At 44.3% G+C, this 26,997-nt stretch overlaps 1 protein-coding gene and 1 pseudogene across 1 annotated transcript in view; one reads left to right on the forward strand and one right to left on the reverse strand.

Moving 5' to 3' along the window:
- Positions 1-2,410: 2,410 nt before the first annotated feature.
- Positions 2,411-11,570, forward strand: LOC120025089 (annotated as a pseudogene).
- Positions 11,571-14,549: 2,979 nt separating this feature from the next.
- Positions 14,550-26,997, reverse strand: part of LOC120025090 (serine/threonine-protein kinase BRSK2-like) — a 204,314-nt gene continuing 191,866 nt past the window's right edge. The window contains exons 17-20 of the mRNA XM_038969524.1: positions 23,699-23,822; positions 22,320-22,500; positions 21,463-21,552; positions 14,550-14,833 (exon numbers count right to left, since the gene is read on the reverse strand). Coding sequence (XP_038825452.1) covers positions 14,550-14,833; positions 21,463-21,552; positions 22,320-22,500; positions 23,699-23,822 — 679 coding nt within the window. The remainder of the gene's footprint in view (positions 14,834-21,462; positions 21,553-22,319; positions 22,501-23,698; positions 23,823-26,997) is intronic.

The following is a 26,997-nucleotide window of genomic DNA, read 5'->3' on the forward strand; positions in this document are numbered from 1 at the left end:
CTGTCTGTCTGTCTGTCTGTCTGTCTGTGTGGCTTATCCACTTAGTATGGGGCGGAGTGTGGACAGTAGTTGTTGGTTCAGTTCATCAGGATCACTCTGAATGCTCTCCTAAGTGCGTCCCAAATGGCACCCTATTCTCTATATAGTGTACTACATTTGACCAGAGCCTTATGGGCCCTCGTCAAAAGTATTGCACTATAAAGTGTCAAACCCTGATCTGTTTCAGCTGTCTTTGTGATTGTCTCCACCCCCCTCCAGGTGTCGCCCATCTTCTCCATTAGCCCCTGTGTATTTATACCTGTGTTCTCTGTTTGTCTTTTGCCAGTTCGTCTTGTTTGTCAAGCCCACCAGCGTTTTTGTGTCAGCTCCTGCTTTCCCCCAGTCTCTCTTTTCTCGTCCTCCTGGTTTTTGACTCTTGCCTGTCCCGATCCTGTACCCACCTGCCTGACTACTCTGCCTGACCCTGAGCCTGCCTGCCATCCTGTACCTTTCCCTACCTCTGGATTACCGACCTCTGCCTGACCTGACCCTGAGCCTGCCTGTCGTTGTGTACCTTTGCCCCTGTTGTTGTAATAAACATTGTTACTTCGACACGGTCTACATCTGGGTCTTTCCTTGATACCTGATAATAACATGAATAAGGGGCCATTTGGGACACATCCTTAGTCATCCAACATCAATACATCATACACAGCCCTCTCCCGCACTCATATACATAGCTGAGTAAGACTAGAGGCTTGGGGGAGGGAACTTTGCATACTGTGCCTGTAGAGAGCAGAGCTATCCTGGCGTGTATTTTGGCTTTTGGTGCCTTTTCCATTGTGTAGAAGACGAGGGAGTCAGCAAATACCCATCTCACACAATGTGTGAGAGTCTGTGCGCGCGTGTGTGTGGGAGTATGCGTGTGTGTGTGAGTCTGGGCGCGCGTGTGTGTGGGAGTATGTGTGTGTGTGTGAGTCTGGGCGCGTGTGTGTGTGGGAGTACGTGTGTGTGTGTGTGTGTGTGTGTGTGTGTGTGTGTGAGTCTGGGCGCGTGTGTGTGTGGGAGTATGTGTGTCTGTGTGAGTCTGGGCGCGTGTGTGTGTGGGAGTACGTGTGTGTGTGTGTGTGCGCATGTATGTATTATATTTGTGTTTCTAGGAAATCTCCCTATAAGGGGTGTTTCTATTTGTGGGTGGGTGTGTGCGTCATATACTGCACAGATGACTTATTTAGTGGTTTGTAGGGCTGTAATTGAGAAAGCAAGAGATTAGTTAAAACCCCTTTTGGTCAGGGCAATACATGGTTGAACGTTCCATTACTAAACTCGTAGAAAAAGAGGATTCCAAAAGAGTTCTTCGGCTAATGATCTTGGAGATGGGGAAAGGGCCGATAAATGGGGAAAGGGACGACAGTTTGCAAGACTCCACCCGGAGGGGCAGATCCCGGGTGGACAGCCATACCTTCTGCCCGAGACGATACCGGGAAGCTGGGGTCCGATGGCGATCTGCTTGTCATCGATACCTGGAGGTGGTCTTGAGGAGGGCCGACCGGGCTCTCCTCCAGGTACGACGACAGCGGCGGACAAACATCTGGGCAGAAGGTATTAGTTAAAACCCCTTTTGGTCAGGGCAATACATGGTTGAACGTTCCCTTACTACACTCTTAGAAAAAAAAGGGTTCCAAAAGAGTTATTCGGCTGTCCCCATAGGATAACCTTTTTCGGATCTGGGTAGAACCATTTTTGGTTCCAGGTAGAATTCTTTAATGTTCTATATAGCACCTTTTTTTTAAGAGTGCACCCTACAGATGAAAATCACATTTTATTTTGGGGTATGGTTAAGATGGGATCACATGCATCACGACATTATCTGTCTCATTTCCTGAAGTTTTATATTAAAAGGTTAAATTCAAATTTTAAAGGTGGGAAAATAGAGAGAGAGAGGAATATAGAGAGCTCATACAAGAGGACAGAGAGAGGTGGTATGTAAACTTAACATTTACCCTCTAACCTCAGGTCTCCTCCGTATTTTCTCTCCCAGAGTTCATCTTAGTTCATAAAACAAACTAAAGCCAATATGATCCCCTCGTTATTTTCCCTGATTACATTACTGTCCAGGTGACTAGCAGTGCACTCAACCATCACCTCCAAGTAAGCATTTTATATAGTTAGTCTGTGGTCCTGGGTGTTTTTGTGCAGATGTCAAGCCATGGTGGCAGACATTGACAGCGTTAGTGTGAGTTGAAACACTACGTTAATGCTTAAATAAATTGAGGGATTTAGTAACACGTATGGAGTAAATGTTCCTTTGATACCTTCTACCTTTTAAATATATTTTTCAAACTATTTTTTGTGAGTACATTTTGTATGTACAGGTGAGCTTTCCCTGCCGGCCCATGTCAGTCCGTACACGAAGGATCCCTGGGCACCAATGGAGAGCAGGGAGGATGCCTATGCCCACCTGGAGCTACGCACCTTGGAACAGTCCCTTCTGGCCACATGCGTGGGCAGCATCACAGAACTCAGTGAGTGTGTGTGTCTTTGTGTGTGTCACGTTCTCAATCTTCACATTCACTCAAACACTCTCAAACGTATTACATACCCTCTTCATTTTACATTCAAAGATTCCCTCTCTCACACACTCTTTCTCAAACACCAACATACTCCTCTCACTTTAGTCCTAGCCAGAGAGGAACTATCTTGTCCTTATGCATGTGATCAATCAGTCAATCAGTCGTATCTAGTCAGGAGAAAGAGACTGTTCTGGGCACAGACTCTTACCGACCATGTTCAACCTGGTTCTGAGTAGAGGTCTGTCTTTCACATTTAGAGATACAGAGAGCTACCAGCTGTTAACTCCAACATCCCCAGTCTGTCTTGTTCTTCTGTTGTTCATCTTTATTAAAACTAGGGCACCTAAGTATGGCAGCACTGAACACCACCATTGGTTACTTGACGTGGATGTCGATTAAGGCAGTCCCCCGCACCTCTCTGATTCAGAAGGGGTTGGGTTAAATGTGGAAGACACATTTCAGTTGAAGGCATTCAGTTGTACAACTGACTAGGTGTCCCCCTTTCCCTTTTCCTTTACTTTGAAGGATGGCACCCAAAATTCAAATTTTGAATCCATCCAACTCTCATGTATTTTGTTAGAACATAAACTTACTTAGATGTCTCTTTCTGTAAGTCAGTTGTTCCCGAAACATTTTAAAGCGCTGTGCCCCACCCTAGCTAAAGCGTCTCACATAGACAAAACAAGTTTTTAGCCAAAAACTAAGGCCGGGAATCAATCCCATCATGCTTTGTCGACAATGCACCTTTTAAAGGTAACGTTCCCGTGCTCGAGGAGACACTGCATATGTCGGCTCAATCAGAAATGACCTGTAAATGGCGCATTGTCGACAAAGTGTGATTGGATTGAATCCCGGCCTAACTCTTTAGCCACAATCCAGTAGGGACTGGTCGGGAAACACTGCTTTACGATTTATGTGAAAGCTAGCGTTGTAGAAAGGATGACAGACAGACAGTGTTGGTGTAGGTAACAACACTGGTCTCAGGTCTGCCGTTAGCATAATAAAGTTAACCCTTTTCGCTGTCTGTTTGTTTTTCTGACCCTTGGTCTTTCTCAAGGGTCCCTTCATTAGAATCAGACGGGGATGTCGTGTTCACTGAACCATTAGGCGACATAACAGACCACTGTGTGTTGCCAAAACATAAGGGTACTTTCACGTCAGCCACGGGGTGTTATAGACCCCCTTGCTCCCTCCGCCCCGCACACACCCCGCACACACTCACACACTCACTCCCCTGTTTCCACAAACCAAACGAGTTCCGTGTGGGTCCTTTTCTCTCTGGTCGTCTTGGGAGTAGCACCTAGCAAAACAGTGCACGCCCTTGTTCATTCTTCATTCAAGCGCATAAATTAAATGGGACAACATACAGTTTGTTTCACCATAGAAAGATTATTTTTTAAATAACATAATTGTGGTGCTTATTGCTATCACTAGAGATTTAAGATTGTCTAGTATATCTACCCATATGGATTTACAGTACATACTGTTCATGCAGTATGATATTAACTAAAACCTGCATATACTTTGACAGACACTGTGGCTACTTCAGGAGCCTTCGCGTCATCAAACAAAGAAGTAGTCATTTTAAGATTGCAATCTCTTTCACAGGAGCAGATTCTCTCACTGCTCTCTGGTTGCTACGTTTAAGAGCTAGCGCCTCTTCTTTCTAATGCCTTCCACATATGTTGTGTGAGAAGTGACTGCTATAGCTACGGCTGAGGACCACCATTCCTGGTTTAAGGCTCTATAGGGAAGGACGTGCCGTTGAGCCCAGCTAAACCCAACTCTGCTCCCAAACTTGACATCTGATGAGTAGCTGAGACTCGATCGTTGAACCGTTCGTATTGTTTCATCTGCACAGAGATATAATAAGACGCAGAATTGATTCAACGTTAGCTCCGGCTGCTACCTGTGATATCTCAGAAACTGAAGGGCAAACCCGCGATGTAGCTCTGTCTATAACTGTACTGACAGAAGTTGAAAGTCCCACAGTTTTGCATTGCAAACGCATTGGTAAGGAAACGGATATCGTATACAGAGCATTATGGGTACTGCAGTACATCACGCCTCAACTACAGCGTCCGTGTTTAATTGATCAGCTGAGGTTTTATGGATTTGTATCTGATTATGATGTGTGTGATACTGATTGTGTATGTGACTGTTTCCTCTCAGGTGACCTGGTGTCACAGTCCATGCACCACATACAGCACCTCCGCGCGGTATACCCCTCCCTCAGCCCTATTCACCCAGCTAATCAGCATTCAGTATTCTGGGCGCCCAATGCCATGCGTACCCTCTACTACTTCCTGTCTAGCCCACAGATGGAATCACTGGAGAACCCAAATCTAGAGCCCCCCAGGATGGCCCTGAGCAGTGAGAGGTAAGGGCTGTGTGTGTGTGTGTGTGTGTGTGTGTGTGTGTGTGTGTGTGTGTGTGTGTGTGTGTGTGTGTGTGTGTGTGTGTGTGTGTGTGTGTGTGTGTGTGTGTGTGTGTGTGTGTGTGTGTGTGTGTGTGTGTGTGTGTGTGTGCGCGTGCGCATGTGCATGTGCCTTCTTGTATGCTTAGGCACACAGAGATATTGTTTCCCTCCACCTGGTACCAATTATAATCACATGCCCCATTAACCTGTTAGCGTCCAGTTAGACTCAGCTCTGTGTCTCTGTTGAGCCCTGTGATCTCAGTAACCATAACCAGAGAGGAAGAGGTGAAGCGCCAAAGTCTGTATAAGCCTCATGGGCTTATTTTGGACCGAAGCTTGTCGCCTGCTTTTACGCATTTGGGACGGCTCCCACTGTTAGAGCGGAGACATGAGCATCTCTGCATTATATACAGATCTTTGCCGTAACGACCTGCCTCTGTGCTCTGGGGAGGTGAAGAGACCGCATGTTCTTAAACAAACGTCACACCAAGGAACCAGTGTTCTATCTATAGTCCTATGTTAACAGTAAAAAGCTGCCCTTTTTCTCAATTAGAGCAAACGTTATGGGACACACATTAAGACTACCAAAAAGCACCCTGCGTGAACCTGTTTTAGCCCCCTGCAGGAAATTAAGTAGTTGTTTTTGTAAAAAAGGCTGAGGAATTGGTCCTTTACGGCAGATTTGAAGGCCCTATGGGATTTTGAGTCATTGAGGAAAGTGAATAAACTATATTACTTCATGGCTTGAATCTTTGCTCCTCCTCACAGACTGTTTATGCTCCTTCCCCCTCTGATGGAGTGGATACGAGTTGCCATGGTGCACGCGGAGCACCGCCGCAGCCTATTGGTGGACAGCGATGATGTCAGATAGACCGCCAGATAGCTCCTCCCAGGATTGGACTGTGAGCCTAGACCGCTGAGGTAGAAACACACTGAGCGTTGCATATTTAATGGCATACTGTTGTACTGAGTCAGTGTTGTGGCCCGCCTGTCAGCTTGCACGATTCTTGCCATTCTCCTCTGACCTCTCTCGTCAACGAGCTGTTTTCACCCACATAACTGCCACTGACTGGATGTTTTTTGTTTTTCACACCATTCACTTAGGTCACTCGTTTTGCCCGTTCTAACGTTCAATCGAACAGTAACTGAATGCCTCGATGCCTGTCTGCCTGCTTAGTATAGCAAGTCACAGCCGCCTGACTCACTGTCTGTAGGAGCCATCCATTATTCGTGAACGGGGGTGGTGTGCCTAATAAACTGGCCGGTGAGTGTATATTACTGTAACATGCAATAGAAAGATGCTGAACCATACTGTTGACTTGTGAAACCAGCACATAACAGTAGGCCTGCTGTCATTATTGAAGAGTTATGAATGTTAGAAGTTTTCATTGTAGCCTCTCTCTCTCTCAATTCAATTCAATTCAATTCAAGGGGCTTTATTGGCATGGGAAACATGTGTTAACATTGCCAAAGCAAGTGAGGTAGACAATACACAAAAGTGAAACAAACAATACAAATTAACAGTAAACATTACACATACAGAAGTTTCAAAACAATAAAGACATTACAAATGTCATATTATATATATACAGTGTTGTAACAATGTACAAATGGTTAAAGCACACAAGTTAAAATAAATAAGCATAAATATGGGTTGTATTTACAATGGTGTTTGTTCTTCACTGGTTGCCCTTTTCTTGTGGCAACAGGTCACAAATCTTGCTGCTGTGATGGCACACTGTGGAATTTCACCCAGTAGATATGGGAGTTTATCAAAATTGGATTTGTTTTCGAATTCTTTGTGGATCTGTGTAATCTGAGGGAAATATGTGTCTCTAATATGGTCATACATTGGGCAGGAGGTTAGGAAGTGCAGCTCAGTTTCCACCTCATTTTGTGGGCAGTGTGCACATAGCCTGTCTTCTCTTGAGAGCCATGTCTGCCTACGGCGGCCTTTCTCAATAGCAAGGCTATGCTCACTGAGTCTGTACATAGTCAAAGCTTTCCTTAAGTTTGGGTCAGTCACAGTGGTCAGGTATTCTGCCACTGTGTACTCTCTGTTTAGGGCCAAATAGCATTCTAGTTTGCTCTGTTTTTTTTGTTAATTCTTTCCAATGTGTCAAGTAATTATCTTTTTGTTTTCTCATGATTTGGTTGGGTCTAATTGTGCTGTTGTCCTGGGGCTCTGTGGGGTGTGTTTGTGTTTGTGAACAGAGCCCTAGGACCAGCTTGCTTAGGGGACTCTTCTCCAGGTTCATCTCTCTGTAGGTGATGGCTTTGTTATGGAAGGTTTGGGAATCGCTTCCTTTTAGGTGGTTGTAGAATTTAACGGCTCTTTTCTGGATTTTGATAATTAGTGGGTATCGGCCTAATTCTGCTCTGCATGCATTATTTGGTGTTCTACGTTGTACACAGAGGATATTTTTGCAGAATTCTGCATGCAGAGTTCTCTCTCTCTCTCTCTCTCTCCTTATCCTCTTGTCTCTCCCTCTCTCCCAGGCCCGAGTGTTGTTCCAGCTCATTTAGGCGTCTGGACTCTAAGGCAGCTACAGAGAAGCTTCAGCTGGATCTGGGCTTCCGCATGCTGACCTGTGGCAGAGCAGACCTGATTGGTCAGGCAACATAGCTACTGGGACCATCAGGGGTTAACACTATGGATGACCAGGTAGGACTGGGGATAGGGAATAAGATATACATGGTGGGGGTAGAGGTAGGTGGGAGTTGGGGAGAGGGGTAGGACATATACATATTCAGACATAAGACTGACAGGTTTTGACAGGGAAGGTAAAAGAGACTGAATATTTATCCTCCCTGTTAATACTTGCCAGTCTTCTGTTTGAACACGTATACTGCATGCCCTACCCTAACTGCTGTTAGAGAGTGCAGAGAGTCAATAAAACTGTTCAGAGTGTATTCTCTGACCTACACGGTATGACCATTCTGATGTGCGCATGTTCGTGTGGAGACGAGGCTCTGGTCCAGATACTGGTGGAGGCTGGAGCCAACCTGGACCTGGCGGTAAACACTACTACTCTCTAGATATTATCATAATATGATATAGATAGTATATCATGTAATGGTAATGGTAATCCTCCGAAAGAGTATTTCTGGAAAACCAGGGATTTTTGAAAAGCTACTGGAATTTCGCCTCATCATGTAATATAATGGCTTTGTGCTAAAACTGCCTCTACTACACCATGATCATTTCACTTGATGGCAATGTTTACCAAAGCTTTGAATGCATATACATTTTAGACTTAGATATGTAATGTTTTCCATTCTTCTCTCAGGTTCCTTGCTGTTCCCCCGGACAGCCCTCGGTCCACCCAGACAGTCGTGGGTGGGTGGCCCTCACCTTCGCTGTGCTGCATGGACACCTCTCAGTATCTCAGGTGAGTCCTCACTGCCCAGTGGAAAGGGTCTAACACAGTTTCTTACTCACACATCTCAGCCTTGATGGTGCTACCCTGTGGGAAGTTTTTTTTGTCTGTGTAGTGTAGTACTAACCATTCCTCTGGGTTTCTGTGTTGTATAGCTCCTGTTGGAGGTGGGTGCATATGTGGAGGGCACTGCTGTTACTTCCAGCCAGGAGAGCTCTGCTGAGACTCCTCTACAGCTGGCCTCTGCTGCTGGGAACTATGAAATGGTGAGCCTGCTGCAGGCCCACGGTGCCGACCCTCTACTCAGAGTGCATGATTGGAACCCTCTGACATCCCCGCTCTACGAGGACATGAACTGCTTCAGCTACACCGCTGCACACGGACACAGGTAGCTGCACCTGTCTGACTAGTCCAGGCTTGGGCCATGTCTCAATAGTCTAAAGTGTCGTTCTTTCCTTGTCTATTTCCTTCAGTCAGAACTGAATGAATGAATGGATACTCATCCCCTACTCTCCTACAGGAACGTCCTGAGGAGGCTTCTGACCCAGCCCCGGCAGAGGAAGGAGGACATTCTCTCTCTGCAGGAGATACCGGCTGAGGGGTTCCAGGAGAAGGAAGAGGAGGCTGGCTCACTACCTCCCCCCCAGCCTCAGCCCTTGTATCCCTGCTGTCTACCCCAGTAGCTCCAGCCCCATGCCCAGGCTATGTAAGGCCAGGATGAAGGCCCTGCAGCAGGCTGCCTACTACAGCGCTGTGCACGGCTACCTGGATGTCATCATGGAGCTACGATCACTGGGCATGGATTATTTGTAGGCCTACTTCTTTTGTATATGCCATCGTCGTTGTTTTCTGAAGGACTTGTGAATCATGCATTCCGAAAGCACAGAAATATTGATTGATCCACTTTAGGTTGTTTGAGACTTTGTTCTCAATGACTGACCTAGGTAAATCATCTCTTTGGACCCTAATTTTTGGCCTTATTTGTTCCCCAGGTGTCCCCTGGAAGCTCCACGTGTGGCTGGAGTCCCTCCATGTAGCCCAGCAGCTGTCCAGGGACGAGGTGACCCTCTCTTTCCTCTATCAGGCCACGGTCTACTGCCAGGAGCTGGCCTCGCCCACCCTACCTCTCTTGTTTAACATGCTTGCAACCAGCAAGGTAGCCATGACTTGCAGTCCATGACTTGGGCCTTGCAGTCCAATTTCTCCTTCGGTCGGTGTTGTTTGGGTTGACCATGTAGACTGCAGTTTTCAGCGAGTAAATGTTCAGTGAAACCTCAAACCAAAAGCAGAGTGTGAATCAGAAAAAGCGATCCAACGTCTTACGAATTCTCAAATCAGTTGTTATAAAAATGGGTAGCACACGTACAATGTCTGTTATATAAAATCACACGACTCTTTCTGAACATCATTATGTCCCTTTAAGACTATGCCATAACCAAGAGACTGTCAGCCGTCTTCTCTCACTGTTACGGCTCTGCTCCTACTCCCTCTGTTCCTCAGATGGATCTCACTCTCTCCACGCAGCTAGGTATGAAGACCGGCATACTCTCTCGATATGGAACAAACTACAGTCTGTTTAATTGCTCCGATTTTTAGGGTCCGAGTTTTCACTACATTTTAGCAAGAGTAACTCCAACGTTTTGTGTAAACCATGCTTAGTTGTGTACATGTATTTCAATGTATGTTTCTGACTCTAAACGGTGTAAACGTCACTTCGCTTTCTCCCCTCCACCAGATGCTCATTTCCTGAACAACCCAGAGATGTTGTTAGTGGAAGGACTTCCCTTCTATGCCCACAGGGTCCTCCTCATGTCTGTCTCAAAGGTGAGCTAGCACTTCCCTCCTCACACCTGAGGTGGCAGCCTGACACTGAAAGCATAGTATGTTTACCATCAAGTATGACCTCGAGTGCAGGCTCTAGTGTTTTTGTGTCCACAAGTTGGTTATCAAGACTCTTTTGTCTCTTTCAGGTTTCGGTCCCTGCTGAGTTTCTGTGGGTCAGACACCAGCACCAGCCACATCTCTGACATCACATACAGCACCTTCCAGAGGATGATGAGTTGTCTGTACTGTGGAGGGACTGAAGGGCTGAGGCTGTCACAGGCTGACGCTATGGAGGTAAGAAATGCATCCTCATTTACACTGATAGAACTTCATTCATACATCCCATTGTTGATCCGAAACATTTACGACAGTGGTTAAGCTTAAGGAATGGCCACCACTATCACTTGTCATTGAGTAGGAAGACAACATAGTGGAGTTCATTCATAAAACGTAGGCACTTTGGGAAGTTGTAACTGTATGTTTGGAGTGGTGACTTGTGATGGAAGTATTCTCTGCTCCTCTGTCAGCGGTCTGTTTCTTCCAGCTGGAGGTGCTAGAGAGGCCGTGTGACATCCTGCTCTCCCAGAGTATCACCCTGGACAACGCTGTCAGCATCTACTTGTTGTCCAGGGTAAGTATTCAAACCTTGTTATTATGAAGGGTAGTCCCAAGCAGGCTTTAAGCTATGTCATAATGCTATCTGTGTGTTGTCTGCACCTTGACTTTAGCACGTGCGATCAATTATAACGATCATCAAAGACGAAAAGTGTGCCTGTGTGAGAGGTGCTTACATCAGTATCATTGTAATCTCTCGCCCGTCAGGACCAGCTTCCTCCAAAGACAGAGGCCCGGAGTGGACCATGTCAGGACCGACACTCCTCTCTCCTCCTGGAGGATTTTGGAGGTCACATTGGTCCACAGGCTGCTCTTGCTCTACCCTCCCTGCAGAGAGTAAGCCACTGGCTGCATATCAGTAGTCATAGTTGGCTTCTTTGTTCTTCCATTGTTTTGTTTCCTTCAACTGTACTGATGTGAAATAACTACATAAGTGAAAGCCAAGTAGCTATATCTGTTCTTAAATGTCAGTTATGGTGAAGGAAAGGGGATGAGGAGAGGAGGCCACATTCAAATATTGAGATGGACCCCATGTGGGGAGAAGGACAGACATACCAGCAGGAGATAAAGTAGTATCTCGCAGTGCGGCGATGTCACCACTGTCGCCAGCACAGGTTGGTAATGGTACTCTGTCATGAAGGAGAGAAGAGGCAGGGCCTAGGTGAAGCTGCCACCGGACATAACACTTTTACTGTGATCCTACAGGCCCTCAAACCTGCTCTCTCTGCCCCTGTGAATGTCCAAGGTACTGCTAAGACGGTTACTTTAGTTTCAGTGTGATGGTTAGAGAAGCTAGGGTAGTTAGCAGCTTCTTGCCACACATGCCACAAATAGTGAAAGGACAACTGAAGGTGCTGCAAAAAGTTATAGCTAGAAGCATAAAGAGTTTTGCAGTTGTTGAACGCAAACTCACCATCAGTTCCTCATGTAGCCCGGAGAGCAGGAAGGAGGATCGATGGATAACTGGAGAAGTACTGCTGCCATCTAGTGATGTGTGGGACTTGTTCCATAGGACTGATGTAGGAAATCTAGAAATGGTCCATTGCTTAAGAGAGGAAATGGATGCAACGTACTATGGCTGGAATTGATCTAGAATACGATGAAGGTTTATGGATATACCGCCAACATAATAACAGGTACTGAGACTCTGTTGGTAAGAAATAAAGCATTTAGAGGCTGCTGTTACTTACTTGAGTCCGTCCTCTCTCGTGTGGATGGAACTAGGGGAGATAGATATTGGACAGGAATAACAGAACTCTGGAAATGTTATTCTACTGTACATACACTGTATCAAACGTTTGGCTCACAATAATTAGCATCGGCGTTTTTACATTAGCCCCTTTTTAGAATAATATGCACCCATGGAAGTGTATAAGATCCAATCAGAAATCACCACCACGCAATTCCAAAGTCAACAGATTTATTTCCTTTTGCACTTGAAGTTGTTCACAGTTATGTCACAAGGGGATACATTGCCAGTGGTTTCCTGCTAAATACCAGCGCTCCTGGTGTTGTGTTCTACTGTATGTCCATCGTCCTGTGTGGCCTGGTGACCCAATAGTACAAAATAGAAAGAATAACAATAATAGATATTGCTTTATTTTATCTCTCTGATACCAATTCGCACCCCAGACAGAGTTTGTGACCAGAGTATCAGGTCTCTCTTTGAGAGAAACGGTGTGTGTGTGTGTGTGTGTAACTGTGTGTGTGTGCAGAGAATGCATTGCACGGTAAATGTGCACAGTAGTATAAGGAAGGAGAAGGGAGGTTGCGAGAAAGAACTCAAAAGACGAACAAACAACCGAAGGGGTGAGAGAAAAAAATAAATAAGAAGAAACAAATTAAGAGACAGGAAAGAAAGGAAGGAAGAAAGAAAGAGGGGGGGAAAAGGGACAGAACAATTCCAACAACAACATGCAAAGAAAAGACAAATGTTGGACATGCAAACGACAATACAAGGTAAAAGCTAAGAGTAGGAATCCCCTTGGTTTTTTAAAATAAGTTTGTTAGCAATTTTTTTTGTATTTACAAGGCGAGTGGCTCGAGTGTTGCCTTTGTCGTCGTACACACACAACGAGAAGGAACGCACAATTATTATCAACAGAGGGCTCGTTCCTCTCAAAGAGACTAGTCTACATTCTTAAATTACCGTAAATCATTTGCCAAATGTATATATTACAAGCTTTCTCATCGAAGCTGGAAAAAAAATGAATGTTCACAAAAACATTTAGAGAATTCTCAATGATCAATAAATTAAACATGACAAAAAAACAATCTTTAAATTATCTAGTACATTTTCTCCATCATTTATATAAATAACCCAGAATAAATTAAAACAAACATGACAAAAAAATACAATAAGGGAAACAAATATGCACAATAATTATGTCCACTGTTGTCTGAATCCTGCAGATATTTCAAAGGAACATGAACAAACCAAAATGGAAGAAAATAAAACCCTGAAATGATTCATCCCTCAAAAGGTAACTGAAAATAAAATACAACATTTAATCGATAAAACGCGTCGAACAAGTAGAAAACACAAAATATAGTGATAAGTTAACACAATTCTTAGCTAAACATAATGCCACAACTACACAAACGTTCTACATATGGGAACATAGTTAGTCTGTACAACGGAATAGATCATTCATTTGTGTACCCCTCCCTCCCAAATGCCCACCCAAAGTCAACTAACTCAATTTCATTTCATTTACAGCAATGACACAGAGTCTGAAGAAGTCTAACGTGTTAAAATCCTGTAGTTCACAAAGAAGGACTACATTAAAAAGAATTACAATCCAGCCAACGTTTAGCCAACGTTCAGCCAACGTCCATCCAACGTCCAAGAGTCGTGCCACCTCTCTCCAACTTTCATAGGAGCCAGTGGTTCTACTTCCATTCGTCTTTGTGCGCAAGTCTTTACATCCCCCAGGTGTGTGTGTGTGCGTGTGTGTGTGTGTATGTGTGTGTGTAGGAGGATAGACAATGAGGAGAGAAAGGAGGAGAGAGGATGCGTGTAGTATAGGTTTGACAAACATCATTGTCTTTTTAAGGCTTTTCTCCAACTCTTCGGCTAATATGTCTCTGGGTGTCTGTCACGATGATGAGAGAGTCTCTAGTACTCTAATGTTTAGTGTAAGTGTGTGTGTGTGTGTGCAGGTGGAAAGAAGGAGGGGTGCATGGGGAGGAGGGGGACAGCAGTGCGAAGTATGTGAAGTCTTTCTCTTGTCCTCCGTCTCTGGCTCACTTACTCCTGTTGTTGACAAAGTGCCCCAGGTTGGGACACACACACTGTCCTCCATCTCGTTTCTCTAATAGGTTTTAGTGATGATCCCTGGTGGTAGAGACAAGGTCAAGCCATCATCACAGAGCAGAGGAGACACAGACACACACACCGACACACACACCCCACGGCGTGGGAAAGGGACGAGAGGGTAGAGGAACAGAAAAGAAACATGGCTACATGTGGTACTTAATATTGTCAAATGCTGATCAATGATCGATTGCTAAACTAAAATTGTAGTCATTCCATTGTTATACAGTACAAAAGTTTATCTCGGCGATAATCAAAAGTCGATTTTTTCCGAGACACACACATTAAGCCTACTGACTAAAGCAAAGAAACCAGCAGCATCTCTCACTTCATTTCTCATCTCTCACACACTCTTGTGGGTTTTGTATTGGGTTTTGAATGACCTGATAACAGGTGGTTATTATCTAGCCATGCAACAGAGAGCTAGCTACTTCTCTCCGGTCTTAAGGTTGTTCCCCAGTCCGGCTGGTGGCGGCCATCTTTGTTTGTTTGTCTTTGCCCGGAGGCGGGGGGCATTTAGAGTCAGTGGGCTGGGTGGGCTGGGGCTGGGTGGGCGGGGGCTGAGTGGGCGGGGGACATGACTCGTTTCGCCTGCTGCCGGGGGCATGCTTGGCGGGGGCGGGGCTAGGTGTGCCGGGCGTGCCAGGGGAGTTGTGTGACGCCTGGCTGTTCTTCTCGTCTGAAAAAAGTTGTTTAATTACGTCAAAGAAGTTACTCAACGGGCTGCCTAGGTACACAGATGGGAAGAAAAGAAAAAAAGAGAGAGAACAAACAACGAATGAGCAATGGGGTTAACGTGAGGAGGAAGGAGGAGAGGGCGATGATGAGGAAAGGACTGGAGGTAACGTTCCAGGAGGTAGAAAGGAGACTCATGAGCCACGTGGATGGTTAAAAAGAGGATTTGATTATATGTGTTAGACTGTTAGTATATACATTAATACTGTCTCTAGGGTGATGGTGCGTCAGTATTAAAGTGCTAAGTTAGGAGACCTAACGTTTGAACAATAGTAATCTATTTAAAAAATGTAGGGTTCACATAAAACCAGTGGGCTTTTGAGTCTCTGTTCTACCTGGTTTGGGTGAGAGTAGTGACATAGGAGGGCTAGCTTGAGCTCTGGAAAGGTGATAACTACAAATACCAGGTTTGGGGCAGGGGTGGTCAAATCTGCATCCTAGAGAGTTACTGAGTGCAGGTTTTTGTTCCAGCCCTGCTCTAACACTCCTGATTTAGCTAGTGCAAGGTCCTGATTAGAAGATGATTAGTAGAAATAGGAAGTGGTAGAGCAGGCCTGTAACAAAAGCCGGTATGCCCAAATGCTATCTTTCCGAAGAAAGGGGGGAGGAGAGAAAGGGATGGGAACACGAGCAGCATTTCAGAGTACCACGAAACATAATGTCTTTGCCTTCCAAGCTCCTGGTAACTATCCCAGTCACCACAATAAAAGCATACCTTAGAATGAGTCCATACAGTGCTCACAGACAAACACAGACAACGTGAACAACATGCCATCATCACAATAACATCACTCATCACACAATCAATTTCACTTTCAAGTAAGTGGTTTCCTGGACACAGATTAAGCCTTGTCCTGGACTAAAAAGCATGCACAATGGAGGTCCTAAATTGAAAGTGCTGTTTAATCCAGTAACAGGCTTAATCTGGGTCTGGGAGGCCAGCCCTTAGTGTTCCACAGAGAGTCAAACATATACAAGTTTACTCCAAACTTCCTTGAAATCTATCAGTCTAACTGTCCTTTTAAAGTTAATTAGCTGGGTGTTTTTTTTGACCCAACACAAAATACTTACGCAATGTCATCTTGCTATCACTTACCATTGTTCTTGTGCTACATAGCCATGTGCTATTGATGGTCTACAATGTGTTTTACCCATGGAATGGAAGGGAAGTGGACATTTGCATCAACACTAGTGTGCATCCCAACACACACTGTGCCATGCAAAGGATCACACACACACACACGCACGCGCACACACATGCACGCACACGCACACATGCGGAGAGCTGTGCATTAGTGACACCATAGTGCGTTGATAGTGAGGTTAAGAGTCATCGGGTGTAGTGAGGGAGGCTCAGGCTAGTAGCTTGCTGTTTGCCAATCGAGTGAGTATTTCATTAGGGAAACAGTGGCTTGGAGGGTTTGCTGGTCAAAGTGTCTGAGAGATATCTGAGAGATATCTGGGAGCAGAGTACACAGTCCCTCTCTAACACACCTCTACAGTGTCAGTCGGTTTATACAAATGAAGATTTGTATAAATATTTGTATACATTTGGCTATTTTTCTTCTGAAATGAATGCACACGGGTCCTTTTCTCTGAGTATGAATTATGGCTGTTATCAACCGTTTAAAACATTTACTTCAGGTGTGCTTTAAAAATATATAGTTTTTTTTGCAAAATGCGATATCCAACGCACTAGTTTTTCCCAAGATGCGCTATATCCATTGTCCAGGTGGATGGAATGTTCTATATGATTTTTGCAGATGGTGCATTTTTCGAATCATTTCCATTATAGTATACGGTATATTCAGCAAGTATTCAGACCCGTTCACTTTTTCATCATCTTTTTAAAAACTTTACAGCCTATTTCTAAAATGTATTAAATAAATGTTTCCCTCATCACCCTATAATGACAAAGTGAAAACAGGTTTTTAGCCATTTTATCAAATGTATTAAAAATAACAAAACAGAAATACCTTATTTACACAAGTATTCAGACCCTTTGCTATGAGACTCGAAATTGAGCTCAGGTGCATCCTGTTCCCATTTATCATCCTTGAGATGTTTCTAAAACTTGATTGGAGTCCACCTGCGGTAAATTAAATTGATTGGACATGATTTGGAAAGTCACACACCTGTCTATATAAGGTCCCACAGTTGACAGTGCATGTCTGAGCAAAAACCAAGCCATACAATCAAAGGAATTGTCCTGAGAGCTCCGAGACAGGATTGGGTCGAGGCACAGATCTGGGGAAGGGAACCAAAACATTTCTGCAGCATTGATGGTCCCCAAGAACACAGTTTCCTCCATCATTCTTAAATGGAAGATGTCTGGATCCACCAAGACTCTTCCTAGAGCTGGCCACCCAGCCAAACTGAGCAATCGGGGGAGATGGTCCTTGGTCAGGGAGGTGACCAAGAACCTGACGATCACTCTGACAGACCTCCAGTTCCTCTGTGGAGAAAGGAGAACCTTCCAGAAGGACAACCATCTTTGTAGCACTCCACCAATCAGGCCTTTATTGTAGTGGCTAGACAGAAGCCACTCCTCTTTAAAGGGCACATGACACCCCGCTTGGAGTTTGCCAAGAGGCACCTAAAGGACTCTCAGACCATGAGAAACAATATTCTCTGGTCTGATGAAACCAAGATTGAACTCTTAGGTCTGAATGCCAATCGTCACGTCTAGAGGAAACCTGGCACCATTCCTACAGTGAAGCATGGTGGTCGCAGCATCATACTGTGGGGATGTTTTTCAGCGGCAGGGACTGGGAGACTATTCAGGATCAAGGGAAAGATGAATGGAGCAAAGTACAGAGAGATCCTTGATGAATACCTGCTCCAGAGCACTCAGGACTTCAGACTGGGACGACGGTTCACCTTCCAACAGGACAACGACCCTAATTACACAGCCAATACATTGCAGGAGTGGCTTCGAGACAAGTCTCTGAATGTCCTTGAGTGGCCCAGCCAGAGCCTGGACTTGAACCCAATCGAACATCTCTGGAGAGACCTGAAAATAGCTGTCCAGCGACTCTCCCCATCCAACCTGACAGAGCTTGAGAGAAGAATGGGAGAAACTCCCCAAATACAGGTGTGCCAAGCTTGTAGCGTCATACCCAAGAAGACTCGACCGACTGGGCACACACTAGTTGAATCAATGTTGTTCCACGTCATTTCAATTAAATTACGTTGAACCAACATGGAATAGACGTCTGTGCCCAGTGGGAAGGCTGTAATCGCTGCCAAAGGTGCTTAAATAAAGTACTGATAAAGGGTCTGAATATTTATGTAAATGTGATATTTCAGTTTATTTTTAATTCATTTGTAAAAAATAAAATAAAAAATAATAATAAACAGTCATTATAGGGTACTATGTGTAGATTGATGAGGAAAAAACGATTTAATCAATGCTGTAACATAAAAAAAAAATGAAAAAAGTCAAGGGGTCTGAATACTTTCCAAATGCACTTTACATATAACTGTTTAAAACCCAATCGGGATACTTTTTATTTTGGAGTTCTGTGGTTTGGGGTGGTTATACAGCGTTTTGCCACGAAACATGATTATTTGTCTCTAAAATAAAATGACCTTGCAATATTTTCAAAAAAATCACGTCTATTTTTTCGCTAGCCCATGTCATGGTAAGACATATTGCGTTCTGGAATCAAACGCTTCTAATGGAATGTCTTCCTCATACTTTGCATGGATGTTTAAAGTCCATGCATTTCAAAAAAGGGGGGGGGTCTGCTTCCATTGCTTCTCTTCAGACTCTCTGTTTCTCTCTCTCTACCCATCTGTCAGTCTGTCTCTAGCTAGGTCTTTGACTCTCTGTATGCAACTCTTTCTCTTTCTCAATCGTTAATTAGCTGGGTAGGGTGAAAGCTAATGGGAGATTAGAAATATTCTACTTGGGAGGGGGGGGGGGCACTCTCTCAAAGTACAAAAGGACGAGAAAATGTATATGCGCAAACACACACATGCACGCACACACACACACACACACACACACACACACACACACACACACACACACACACACACACACACACACACACACACACACACACACACACACACACACACACACACACACACACACACACACACACACACACACACGTTTGCACACACGCGCACACACACACCTGGCTTCCTTCTTCTCATGGAATATTCACACGTACAAAGTAAGTCAGAATTTACACAGTATGAGTGTCATGTGTAGTAGCTAATAGTACTCTTAAAACTTGGCACAGCATGCAGTCCCCTCTGGTCTCAGACACTGAAGGAGTGAGTGCAACCAGATTGCACAGATCTGTAACAAATATTATTCTAGCGGTTGACTTAATATTAGTAAAGGTTGCGTGCGGTTGGTCAAATCGTTTTTTTGTTGTTGGCTTAAACACATGCCCTAAGTGTGTTGCTGCCATACGTGACACACACTGTTCAGCATCCGTGTGTGATATCTAGCATTCAGTGTATTGATTCACCCCAGAGCCATACACACACACAGAGTTAGGCAAACTCAGTTTCAGTTTTTGAATGATCGAGGCAGCCATATTGGCACCAAAAAGTCCAAGACCATCACATGCATTGAATATTTGGAGCCGGCAAAGATAATCAGTTTCCTGACACTCTGTAGACCGTCTATGGCTCTGGTTGAAACCCGTGCATTCCACGCAGCATGCCAGCCCAGTCATTCAGTTATTTTAGTGATTCTCTGCCGAGTGCAGTTAGATTGAAGCTGTGGATGATGACCAAAAGCAGGCTGGGATGGACTGACAGGTGAAAAATGGAAAATAGGGAAAGAAAGAGATAGAGATGGATAGAAAAAGGGATAGAACATACACGGCTACATGGTTGTGGTCAATTCCACCTCAACTAATTCTGGAGAACAACTGAACTTCAATTCACGAATTTTGGAAATCAAACAATATTTGAAATAATGTTTTTTCGACTCATTCATTGCATTTCAATGAATTCCCTGGAATATGGTAAAACCTTTGACCCCAACCCTGAAGAAAGAGAGAAACAGGGACAAAGACATTGACCGATGACGGGGAGAAAGCGAAAGAAAGAAAGCGAGAAGGAAGGAAAGAAACAAAGAAGGAAAGAAAAGAAAAAACGAGTGAAAGCAATAGTGAAAGAGTGGTGGGGATGAGTTATTGATGGAGAAAGTGGTTGCATACAGTGCCTGATAACAGTTCCCATCAGTGACAGGGTGAGTCCCAGGCAGTCAAAGTGATAAGACTGCCAGCTGGTACGTGTGCTAAATGTGTGAACTGGAGAGTGGTCAAACCTGTGTTCTTCGCGCCTGGTGTTGGGTGTGTGTGTGTGTGTGTGTGTGTGTGTGTGTGTGTGTGTGTGTGTGTGTGTGTGTGTGTGTGTGTGTGTGTGTGTGTGTGTGTGTGTGTGTGTGTGTGTGTGTGTGTGTGTGTGTGTGTGTGTGTGTGTGCATGCGCGTGCGCATTAAAGGGAAATACATTTTTAAAAATCCAACTTCTCCAGCACCACCCCAACATATGTGAAAATGGCGTGTTTCTATGTTTTGTCGTAAAAAAAGATAGAGGAAGATACGTATTTCCCATGACGTCATCGCCCAATTAGTAGACAATTAGTAGAAAAGGCATACTCATAAATGGTTCAAATGCACACAGATGATTTCATTGGAAACACTTATCTTCTTCTACCTTTTTTTTGTTTACTACAAAACATAGAAACACGTAATTTTCATGTATGTTGATGTTGAGCTGGCGCTGGAGTTGATGAATATGAAGGACACTTGATACATGTCCCTTTAACACACGTGTACACTTCACCAACGTTTGGATGATGACTTGATTATCTTAGTCAGGTGTTAAAGCACTAGACTAGGACACACACATTAGTCTGCACACTCTCATACTGTGGGCCCAGGAGTAAAAAAGATGGCACTAGCCTTATTATATTCTATAGTATGTACTATGTAATGCATGTAATGCCGTGTCTCACCAGCAGTGGGTGCTGTTATCAAGTGAAGAAACACCTACATTTATACAGTACAGGCACACACACAAAAAAAAAAGGACAAGTGAAGAACAGAACGTGACTCTGTCTTTCTTTTCTTCCATTCCTCCCTGTTCAATCCATCTTCATCCCAGAATATAAAACCATATAATACATACATGTACTGAGCTAATGTGAGGAGGATCGTTTTGAACTGCTACATCATTTTGGTCCATATTCTCTATATGGGAAGGTTATACTGGACACAAGTTCAACAAAACAACCTCTTAACCTAGAGCTGGTTGGAAAGTTTAAAAAGTAGGCAGAAAACCATCCGTCAAATGAATGATGTTTGTTTAGGTCATGACTGGGCACTGGTGTGTGAATGTAAGAAAGTCAGGAGAGTGTGTGCCCCCCTCTAGATGTCTCGAGGATACCAACGTTGTTGCTTTGTTGGTGCCGGGTGCAGCTGCCATGGTGTGGGCCATGCATGTGGAGATGCCTTGTGCAAAAGCGTGTGAGTCGAGCCGCACTGTGACTGTGGCGTTGCCGTGAGCTACGGGGATGCCGGGAGGAGGAGGAGGGGGGGGGGTTAGTGGAGGGGTGTAGGGGGGCGAGGGGAGGGTCTCTACTTACCAGAGATCTGCTGGACCCCGGGCTGGTCATGTGAGCTCATCAGCTGAGCCTGAATGGTCTCAACCACACGCTTGAAACGGCGACTAGGTCCTGGTGAGAGAGAGGGAGAGGGGGTGAGACAGAGAGAACAATGAGGGAGGTAGAGAGTGAGGGGGAGAGAGAGAGAATGAGGAGAGAGATAGAGAGGGAGGCAGAGAGAAGGTAGAGGAAGGGAGTGAGAGAGAAATTGAGAGAAACAGAGAAAAACCCTTAGGACTTGATTGACTGAAAAATAAGAATTGCTCTTGAAAATAACCAGAATAATAGACAGAAAACAAGCGTGTGATGTTGAAACACAATGCCACACCAGTAGGACGCAAAGAGTGCCAACGTTATGAAAACAATGACATCATTTCTATTCGATTGTCCTCACAATAGCCTCAATGAAGCTTCAATTTTAATTCAAACACATGTCCTGTAAATCGAAATGGAATTCAGCAGAATTAAATAAGAGTCTGTTCAACATCAATTTAACATAAGTTATCCACATCGGATTAAGCAGACGTACTGCAGAGACAACACAGAATATTTGGCTAGAGATGATGCTCCAGTGTCATTGGCCAGAGGTTGTCCTTTGACACTCAGCAGGAACTAAAGTGCAGTGTGATTATGGTGGGAAACGGTCTCTGGTTTTCTGTCCTTCTTCTCACCTGGCTTCTGTGTAATGGCGCTTGCATCAGCGTGGATGCGTGTGTGTTTGTGCATGTGTGTATATATTCAGGAAGTGTCTGTGTGTATACAGTGTTTGTGTGTGTATGTTAATATGTGTGTGTGCTCGCATGTGCCTGCCTGACTGCCCGCCTTTCTGTGTGTGTTACCTGAGAGCAGGGTGAAGGTGACCGAATAGATGCCGTTCTCTTTGGTGGCGGCGGTGCTCTCTGTGTAGGTGATGTCCACCTGGAACTTGACCGGCTTCTGAAATACTGTAGGCCCGGCAGTAGACTTATACTCCGCCCGGAAACTAGTCTGACTGATCACACTGTGGCTCAGACTGGGGATCTACATGAGAGAGAGGAGAAGGGAGGGAGAGGGGGGGAAAGGTGGGAAGCAGGAGGTAGGGAAGCAGAGGGAGAGAGATGGGAAAGGGAGGTGGAGGGTGGGAGAGAGAGAGCGGAAACAAAGAGTGCACAGGATAAAGAGAGAGAAAACAATCCGTTTACATACAGAGACCATGTGTGACGAGTGAGAAAAAGGATATGATACACGAGCTAAAATACAGAGAAGAGGCAAGACAAGGAGAGACAAGACAGGAAGAGACAACACTGAATCTGTTCCACTACAGCACAGCGCTGTCAGGAACCATCAGACTCTGAGTCAAATACAATAGACAGCGCTGAAGAGACAAGGCACACACAGAAAGAACAGTGTTGGGCTACAGGGACTAAGGTGCCTTTTAAAATGAACTGAAATAAATCTGCTGGGTAATAAAGCGGACGTGTTAAGGTTAGACAATTGACTAGGTGTAGGGTTAATGCAAGCCAACTACTGTAGCGTACGATAACGGTTGTGCCATGAGTGTTTAGTGTCAAAGTGACTTTCCATCCGTCGTCGTGACTGTTTTGACGCTGTGTTCGACCGTTATAATGACACAGCTATGGCCAGTGTGGCCAAGAAAAAAACTTTAGAAGACTCAATCAAGCCCTTTCCTTGGCACTTTTTAATGTCAGAAACCAGACCGCTGTGCACCAATCAGATGCAGACTACAAAAAGCAGGCTGCTGTTCACTGATTACACAATGACACTGACCTTCACTGGGAAAGCAACAGAGGGCAGTACCACTGACTAAAAGTTGCTCTAAATCGAAAGAAAAATCACAGTTGCTTTACAGTGAATTTATCCACTTCGCCTCAAGGACAAACCAATGAACATAGCCATCTGATTCAGAAGGGGTTGGGTTAAATGCGGAAGACACATTTCAGTTGAATGCATTCAGTTGTACAACTGGTATCCCCTTTTCCCTTTCACGTTGCGTGCTAGCTCTAATAATGATTTCAACGTTTGAAGACGAGGAACTTTGAAATATAATTCCGTACAACAAGTCAAATGGCATCATAAGTAGGGGGGGTGACAAAGGACAGAGCAAGTGAGAGAGAGGAGAGAGAGAGAGCGAGAGAAGAAGATATACACACACAGTAGATGGAGAGGGAGAGAAAGAGGAGCGGCGAGGGGTAAAGCGGTGTGATGAGGAGGTCCTTACAGAGAGGAAGGCGTGAACGATGTCTGCTTTGATGGAGCTGAGAGGCTTGTCTCTGATCACCACAAAGATCTGCTCCTCTTTCTCCAGGTTGATGAAGTTACCAAACCATGACTTCTTGGCAAGCCTGCAGGGAGGGAGAAAAAAAATAGTTTTATGAGGATACACACACGCACGCACACACACACACACATATATATATACACGTACGCACAAACACACACACTAAGTGCATTCTCACAGACACACACATGTCAACGAACTGGAAGCACACACACACACATACACTTAATTTAGTATCTGCTGGAGAGAATACTAATGCCTCATGTCAAGAGGAATAACTAACATACTGCCACACTCATTTGCATAATGCAACATTTACCATGCTTCGTCTGATCTTTAAGGGTAATGAACAGAAACGGTTTAAGTTTCCAAAATCACTTTGTCCCTCCAGGCCTGGTCCAAGTGTGTTTGGTGACTATAATGTATGCCATGACAATTATAGTCAGAGGAGTTGGTTAAAGCACATTCATATCTGAACCAGGCTATTCTGTTTCCGCCTCCCTCTGTCATCTAACTTCAACCCTTGTGCATGTTCTGTAAGCCCTCTTTCTCCCTCTGCTTGTCCAAACGGCCAAATGGCCTCATATTGGTCCCCAATAGCAATGACATCATCCTGACTACCTTTGCAACTAACCTACCTCAAGGCCCCTTCCTCGTTTCTGCCTCATCTCCAACTATCCAACCAGACTCTAGCTGTGGCTCTCTGTCTGTGAAGCAAACTGGAACTAAACCACTAAAATATTCATGCGGAACAATTCCCTAAAAATAGCCCAATCAACAGAAAGGAGAGAAGGATGCAATACTGGGAGGAGGTCAATTTGCATAATTGTGGGGATTGTTCACACAGGCCTCTTGGGCAGAAACCTCTTCTGTCTGTACCTTACGCAGTCACTCGCCCAGTGGCGAAAACACCAGAGAGGTAGAAAGGTAGAATGAGTTGACTCTCGTGCACATGTATGTAACAGAGGTGGTTCAGTGACCCACAATCAAGTGACAAATCACCTTGCCTGAGACCTGCAGCTCCCTGAACTAATGTCTCCAGACGTTAGCTTAACGGGCCAACATCGGTGAACCAAAATCACTAGAAACCTTGCCTGATACCTATTTAATTTAATTTTAGGGGGTAGATCAGCTTTAATATTGCAGATAGATTGTGGCTTCCATCAATGTAATTGTCTGCATCATTTTCAATCCACCATACATATTTTTTGTAAATATATATATATAAAATATATAATATGTAAATATTTTCCTTTATTATTTTCCCTTAACCCTACCACCCCTCCGCTAATTGGAGTAGACTAATGGACAACAACACTTAGGCTTCTACTTCCAGCTTATACATACTATATACATTTTATGGACACAGTATATTTTACATTAGTTATCTTTTGTTTGTTTTTAGTCCCATCCTTCAGCTCCACTCAACCACTCCCATCTATCTCTGAACACCATCCAGTTTTGATTTCTATTTGCCATATATGTTTTCAACTGTGCTGTGATGTTTCACAAGAGTTCTGAACCTTTCTATTCGAAAAATTGGCCCAGCGTTGTCCGAGTTTGGCCGGTGTACGCCATCATTGTAAATAAGAATTTGTTCTTCATAACTGACTTTGCCTAGTTAAATAAAGGTTAAGGTAAATTATACAAAACAAGCTATATATGGACAGTACTAAAACAAATGATCTAATGATTCTCTCTCTTCGCAGAAAAATGGTTGTATCCCCCATATACAGTGCCTTCGGAAAGTATTCACACCCCTTGACTTTTTCCACATTTTGTTACATTACAGCCTTATTCTAAAATTGATTAAATAAATAATAATCTCAGAAATACCCCATAATGACGAAGTGAAAACAGGTTTTTAGAAATGTTTGCAAATGTATTAAAAATAAAAAACAAAAATACCTTATTTACATAATTATTCAGACCTTTTGCTATGAGACTCGAAATTGAGCTCAGGTGCATCCTGTTTCCATTGATCATCCTGTTTCCATTGATCATCCTGGCGGACTCTAAAACTTGATTGGAGTCCACCAGTGGTAAATTAAATTGATTGGACATGATTTGGAAAGGCACACACCAGTCTATATAAGGTCCCACAGTTGACAGTGCCAAGCCATGAGGTTGAAGGAATTGTCCATAGCGCACTGAGACAGGATTGTGTCGGGGCACAGACCTGGGAAGCGTGTCCAAATATTTCTGCAGCATTGAAGGTTCCCAAGAACACATTCTTAAAAGGCAGTTTTAACCACCAAGACTCTTCCTAGAGCTGGCCGCCTGGCCAAACTGAGCACTCGGGGGAGAAGGTTCTTGGACAGAGCTCTAGAGTTCCTCTGTGGAGATGGGAGAACCTTCCAGAAGGACAACCATCACTTCATCACTCCACCAATCAGGCCGTTATGGTAGAGTGGCCAGATGGAAGTCACTCCTCAGTAAAAAGCACATGACAGGCCGCTTGGAGTTTGCCAAAAGGCACCTAAAGACTCTCAGACCATAAGAAACAAGATTCTCTGGTGTGATGAAATCACGTCTGGAGGAAACCTGGCACCATGAAGCACGGTGGTGGAAGCATCATGCTGTGGGGATGTTTTTCAGCGGTAGGAACTGGGAGACTAGTCAAGATCGAGGCAAAGATGAACAGAGAGATCCTTGATTAAAATCTGCTCCAGAAAGCTCAGGATCTCAGACTGGGTCAAAGGTTCACCTTCCAGCAGGACAATGACCCTAAGCACAAGCCAAGACAACGCAGGAGTGGCTTTGGGACAACCCGATCAAACATCTCTGGAGAGACCTGATAATAGTGTCCAGCAACGCTCCCCATCCAACCTGACAGAGCTTGAGAGGATCTACAGAGAAGAATGGGAGAAACTCCCCAAATACAGGTGTGCCAAGCTTGTAGCGTCATACCCAAAAAGACTTGATGCTGTAATCGCTGCCAAATGTGCTTCAACAAAGTACTGTGTAAAGGGTCTGAATATATATGTAAATGTGTAACGTAACTAAATGTGGAAACAGTCAAGGGGTCTGAATACTGTCCGAAGGCATTGTATATAACATTCTATTGGTTGTAAGAATTTTGTATAATAATTTAAATTGAACAACTCGAAGTTTTGAATCCAGTGTCGTTTTGTATATCAGTTGATAAACTATGTGCCATAGATTCGGTACATCAAAAATCTTGCCAACTATTTTGCAATCTATATGGCACAGCTGTACTGTTTTTGGTCCCTAAATTA

The sequence above is a fragment of the Salvelinus namaycush genome, chromosome 30 (genome assembly GCF_016432855.1).
Source record: "Salvelinus namaycush isolate Seneca chromosome 30, SaNama_1.0, whole genome shotgun sequence".
Taxonomy (NCBI): domain Eukaryota; kingdom Metazoa; phylum Chordata; class Actinopteri; order Salmoniformes; family Salmonidae; genus Salvelinus; species Salvelinus namaycush.